Source organism: Magallana gigas, chromosome 8 (assembly GCF_963853765.1).
Source record: "Magallana gigas chromosome 8, xbMagGiga1.1, whole genome shotgun sequence".
NCBI lineage: Eukaryota > Metazoa > Mollusca > Bivalvia > Ostreida > Ostreidae > Magallana > Magallana gigas.
Window position 1 is genome coordinate 43611641 of NC_088860.1, and position 6162 is coordinate 43617802.

The window sequence follows — 6162 nt, forward strand, 5'->3', positions numbered from 1 at the left end:
TTATTTCATTTTCACTATTTCATGGTATATTTCCGATTGGTTTGACTAGCAAGTACATGTAATTTTTTAGAAATATAAATGGACACACAAGAATTCTCTTATTTTAATCCTATTGTGTTCATCATTACGTGCGTTCTAAGTCTTGGCCTTTCTTTCCAGTTGTTTTTCGCGTGCTCAGTACTGGGTACCGTTTATTACGGCTATTTCTTCTGCTTCCATCTGCTCCATTTGGCAGAACTAAACCAACTGTTAAAGAGGGTCCGACAAGCCGTCACTACAAATGGTAAGTATCTCAGACTATCGTGGTTAACATTCAAGTAGCAATGAAGCAGTTTTATTTTCGCTGGACATAATAGCATAATCTTATATAACAAAATATAAGTTCTTGGTACAATATCCTATCATTACCTTTCATAAATCGTCAATTTGGTTTGTTTATCAGGGGTTTTTAATGAATGCTTATTTCCAGGTAAATCTCTGTTGATGGTGGCCCTCCTCGGCCTGGCCATCTTCTTCTGTTACTCCCTGGTGGCGTTCGCCTTCCTGAGGGAGAGGTATTTCCTGGAGTCGGCGGGGCGCCACTGTCGGACAGTCTACCAGTGCTTCGTCACCATGATCCACCACGGCTTCGTGGATACGCCCTACACGGTGGGTCACCCAATACCTAGAAACATTTAATAAAGACTCTTTTAATCTCATTGAAAAGAAGAACTCTGTATAGAGACAAAAGAAAATGTTAACAATTTTAACCTACTTATCGTTGTCGTGGCCATTTTCTTTTTAAAGACTATTATAAGAACTCTGTAGAAAGATAAATGAAAATGTTATTAATTTTTAACCTAAATTGTTTGGAATTTTTCTTTACTATAGAATAGTTTTTAGTTGGAAAGTCATATCTAATTAAAACTTTAAGATAGATCTGATGGTTAATTTGCTGACCACTCAGCCTCCGTATCAGTGTCAATATCTTCTTTCATGGGGGTCGATATTTTTTCTTTGAAGTTTACATTCAAATCTTGAATTTATTTCAATATAACAGTAGACTTTTACCCGTGCGTGCACGGGTTAACATTGCATACTGGACATTTACGAAATCGATACATCGACACTCCGTATTGTTTACATTTACATAACAAAGCTATAAGTACATGTACTTAGTTGATATGTATATTTGTTATTTTATAATTTCTCTCATAAGAAATCATATGATAATATATATGAACAGAATATATAGCAAATTTCAAATGAAAATTTACACTTATATATTTGTATTATCGTTTCTGAGTTTATTCATGCAAATATCATATTGTGGAAACATAAACTAAAGATCACGTTAGCGTGAATGTAATGCGCACGCGCAAGATTGTAAAATAAAAAAACCCAGATGATTTCCGGGACTGTTTTTAGGAGTTTTCGTTGATTATTGATTAGCGAAGTTTAGTTGAGAAAATTAAAAACAAAATAATAATCTTCAAGTACGAATGATATTTAAAATATATAAAACAAAGGACAGTACTTTTCCGAGTTATCGGTATTAAAGCCCCAAAGTTCGAGCCAATTATTTTAATATACATGTAGTAGTATACTAGATTCTAGTACTTATTTACAAGTTCATGGCATTATGGTTGATGTCAGTGTTTTGTCTTCTTGATACATCACGTTTTTGTAAACGTGCACCGACCAGTGGTGCTTCATTGCATTTATTTCATGTTATCTGAAAATACAATCTGCCTTACGTTAGAGATCCATTTGCATTCTGCGGGGGATATTTTTGTGTTTCAATGTGGATGAAAAAACGTAATATTTTGAAACATTTTTAAGATATCAAAATAAAAAACTTAAACGTACACGCCGAATTTGTATTAAGCATTGTTTTTCAATCATAAACCGGTAAGTTATATGACCCATTCTTAAATGCATTGATTTCCTTTGCAGACATTTGAGGGCATGATGAACAATAATTACACTGACGTCATAGAACTGACCATTATCGACGTCACGTTCTTTATTCTCATCACCACAATTGGATTGAACATCATCTTTGGTATCATTGTGGATACATTCTCTCAGCTTCGTGATGCTAAGGTCGGATTTTCTTAACAATTACTCAATAATTAAGATTGGAGATTTTTTTTGAAGTGTTTGAAATATCGGACTTTGACAATTCTCAAACTTTCTGAGGATTTCAACATTTGATATAGTTGATAATAGTTGAAAAAACTGACCCTTTAGATAGCAGGGTATTTTTACATTTCCATTCAATCTTTGATATAGCCTAAGATATCTATATCAATATATAGCTTGATCTACAGAAAAAATATCACAAGGATTTCAATGACATATAAATTTGTCTTGCCAATGCTATTATTTAACTCTAAAATAGTGAAGATACATATTCTACATTCTAATTTAAAATTATGTGCTTTTTTATACTCTATGAATCGTTGACGGTAATGTTATATGATCTTTTTGTAGTGGGAGATAGACAAAGACATGATGAACAACTGTTTCATCTGCAGCAGAGAATCCTACGATTTTGAGAGACACGGAGGGGTATGGTATCCGTTAGCTAGCTTTTGCGTTCATATTTTAAAATGCATGTAAATAAGGAACGAAAAAGTTTTTTTGTGTGCAAATGATGATACTTTGATTTGAATGAACTGCACCTTTATTTGAAAAAGAAATAAAATGTGCAATGTGTTATTTTTCACGTAATTTATTCAAATTAGTTAATCCTTTCACAGAGGAGCGTTATAAATTGCAACATACATCCCTCATTTTGCCCTGAAGCGTAGAAAAAGACATTACATATTCGATGAAAGGAAGCCATTGGTATCCTTCTTTGTTTATTTGTAGAAAAAATAAACATTTGATAGAAAAGTGTATTCCTTAATCTACACCACATAATGAAGGACACGGCAATGAACACACTTATGTACCCCCACCAATTTACTTTATATTAGAGTTGTTTAGGAGATTGTCTTCATTGCTGATATGCTGACTAAGAAATAAACATCAAGGGATAATAAAAATCTTTTTAAAATGCGAGAAGTACTAGTCATAATCATGGTAAGAATAAATGAGAAGTAATATCAATAAAGGATTACTAGTATACCATTAAGTAATTTGTGACGATTAAGATATGTGCATATATTCAAGAAAAAATAATCCTGATGTATGCTTGCGTTTCTTAACTGCGTATTTGTTATGTTATCAAAGGTTCTATTTTTGATAGATTGGTTATAAATGTTGTTTAGTTTTTACCTTAAAAAAATCATTCATGTTTGACCAAACATCGGAATTAAAACTTTTAGTGAGAAATTGCATTGTTTCCATCCTTTTGAGGTTAAGTCACGTAAATGCAACGTAAGTTCAAATGAAATGAATGGGTCCGTTTTAGCGTTAGGTGAACATCAATCTGTATGTGTACTAGTTAACTTGTATAAATGAACAAAACTTATGAGAATTGAATGCAATTAAAACATCACTGCAGGAAAAATATTATACATAAAACAATTAATCATACTAAGTGTGATACCTTAATTAATCATTTCTGAATCAGGTTTTACATATATAACTAAAAGTATTTAATCTGGCATGATCATTCTGTAAATTCTTGAATATTTAGCTCACAAAATGAATTTTCTTATAATAAGACAGTTGCTAGGGTTAGAACTTTGAGGGTTAGAAAGCTGAATAAAAACAAAAATACTAACAGTATGCTACTGCACATCGCAGGTGCAAGATTTGGTTTTTTGTTTATATTTATTGTACATTGTAAACATTGTTTTGAAACAATCATGTTCAATTTTTTCTCTTTTGAAATTTCAGGGTTTTGAGAACCACGTCAAGACAGAGCATTATCAGTGGGCGTACCTGTTCTTCTTCATCCACCTGACGGAGACACGACCAAACGACTTCTCCGCCCTGGAACTCTACGTCTACAATCTGCTGGATAGAAATATTTACGATTTCTTCCCTTTAAACCGAGCGCTGAGTTTACAAAACGAAGAGGACTCTAATGAACGAAAAGTGGAGATTTTGCGTGTGCAAGTGGATTACATGGTGAACAAGATGAGAGAAGAGGTAATTGATAACTTCATACTCTAAATTAGAGCTTGTTTTCTCTTTCTGTAACAATTCATTATATTTTGATATTTCTTGAAACAAACACAGTCATATTTTATGAAGAAGGCAGTGCTGGTTTTTTTCGTTAGAGTGTCTTATGGTGGAAATGAGTCAACAAAAAGTCGACAAATTCTTGATATATGAAAACGATTTTCAACGCTTTCAATGTCATGGAATAATTCTCGTTCATAAAATAAATGCCGTATATAATATGGAGAACCAAGTTCCTTATAATGAATTGATCGCTCCCCAGCTTCTTTTAGAAAAGACATTACACATACCTTGTATCTACACGTCCTCTTTTAAAAAATAATATTTTCGAATTGCTTGTTATTTCGGCCAGTTAATAGATCTGCTTGACTTTAGCTACTTTATTTTCCATTTTGGGACCCCGCAATATAAACAGTCATTAATATTGTAATGTATCACCGTGTGAAATGTTCCCCTTGGACATGACACCTTTTCCCCTGTCACTGGCGTTGAGTGACTTTGATCCGGACACCCTTAATTAACTCACAGTTTATCTTAGTAATCCGTTAATGGAAGTAATCTTTATATTTACTTTTCTATTATTCTCTATTGTTAAAAATGTTTTGTTATCTATATGCAATTGTTGGCCATGTTTAATTATTAGGCAGTTGAAGAGCGACGGTCAAGGCGCTCGTACCACCGACTCCCGACCTCGCGGAATATTATAATAAGTTTGCGGAGTTTTAATAAATCATGTAAAACGAATACCGATCGACTTATACATTTTCCGTGGGTCACAAATGTATTAAATTCAAATATTGTATCATTTTATTTTTTTATTATTTTATGTATGTCTTAATGTTAATCGCTTCTATTGTTGATGTTTTTCAGGAAGCTGAAAAGGAGCGACAAAAAGAAAAGGATCGACAGCTGGCCTGGGAAGCTGAACATAAGAAATTCACCAAACGGGTGGCAAAAAGCGCCAAAAGACGCTAAAAACACGCCGCTACAAGAAATCAATCAAGAAACGCTTTACAGTATTAACCAATGAAAAGAGTTGTCTTATACGTACATGCAAGAAATAAAGATATGCATCTCATAAGTATCCAATCGAAAGAGTCTACTTGCGTAATCAATTGAAAGAAACTAATTAAAAATAAAAGGTAAAATTGGTTTCACTTAAATAAACGAAAGAAAGCTACATCTCTCAATGTTCAACCAGAGTAGAGAGAAAACAGGGAGGCTATTTCATACATATATGATTATTTTTATTGGTTATATTTTATTTTAAATATCTTCTCTTTTTTTTACACAGAACTCTATTGTTCAAATGCTCAAATCTGCTTGTGTCTTACATTGTTGTCCATCGTTGCATTTATCTAGAAATTGAATTTAAAAATTCGAGATTTTTGCCAGAATTTTAAAATACAATTCTAGCAACTGAACAAAAGGGATATTTTATATTTGACAAATGTATATTTTGATATGAAATTGTTATAAATATTATTTTACACTCTATGTTTTATCTATTGTTTTTGAACAACTGTTTTATCCGTCCATTTGAACGAATAACGTAACTTGTTGATTACAATAAACCTTCTCATAAATTCATTGTTTGTTTTGTTTTATGCTCCTACTCATAAAACTGAAATGCTCCAACGCCATTCGTATTCATGCACTTTGTAATTTGTTGTACTTAGTCCTACTGTCTTTTATCATTATCGAACATGGATATTGCAGATATCTTTTGTTCAAAAGTTGGCAATAAAGTATTTATTTTATAATTGAAGAATCGACATTTGTCAAATGAAATGTTATAAATCATTTATTTACAATTACATGTACGCGTTTCCGCATGTTTACGGCAGATACCACAACACAAACAAATTGTTAATTTAAGAGAATTTTCGAGACATCCACTACCCACAAAATCCATTTTTCACTCGCCAACATGCTTTTTAGACAGGTAAACTAAACAGCTTAACAACGTCTGGGGCACCGGTCACGTGACATTATGACGGACAAATAATCGTCAGACTTGGGTTTTTGTGGTTTTTATGCTGA

The 6162-nt window shown here is 32.6% G+C and overlaps 1 protein-coding gene across 5 annotated transcripts in view; it reads left to right on the forward strand.

Moving 5' to 3' along the window:
* Positions 1-5703, forward strand: part of LOC105327218 (inositol 1,4,5-trisphosphate receptor type 2) — a 45837-nt gene extending 40134 nt beyond the window's left edge. For all 5 annotated transcript variants that reach the window (XM_066068681.1, XM_066068682.1, XM_066068684.1 and 2 more), the window contains 6 exons: positions 160-283; positions 470-648; positions 1936-2085; positions 2476-2553; positions 3832-4086; positions 4990-5703. In XM_066068681.1, the coding sequence (XP_065924753.1) occupies positions 160-283; positions 470-648; positions 1936-2085; positions 2476-2553; positions 3832-4086; positions 4990-5094 (891 nt within the window). In that variant the 3' untranslated portion in view covers positions 5095-5703. The remainder of the gene's footprint in view (positions 1-159; positions 284-469; positions 649-1935; positions 2086-2475; positions 2554-3831; positions 4087-4989) is intronic.
* The last annotated feature ends 459 nt before the right edge of the window (positions 5704-6162 follow it).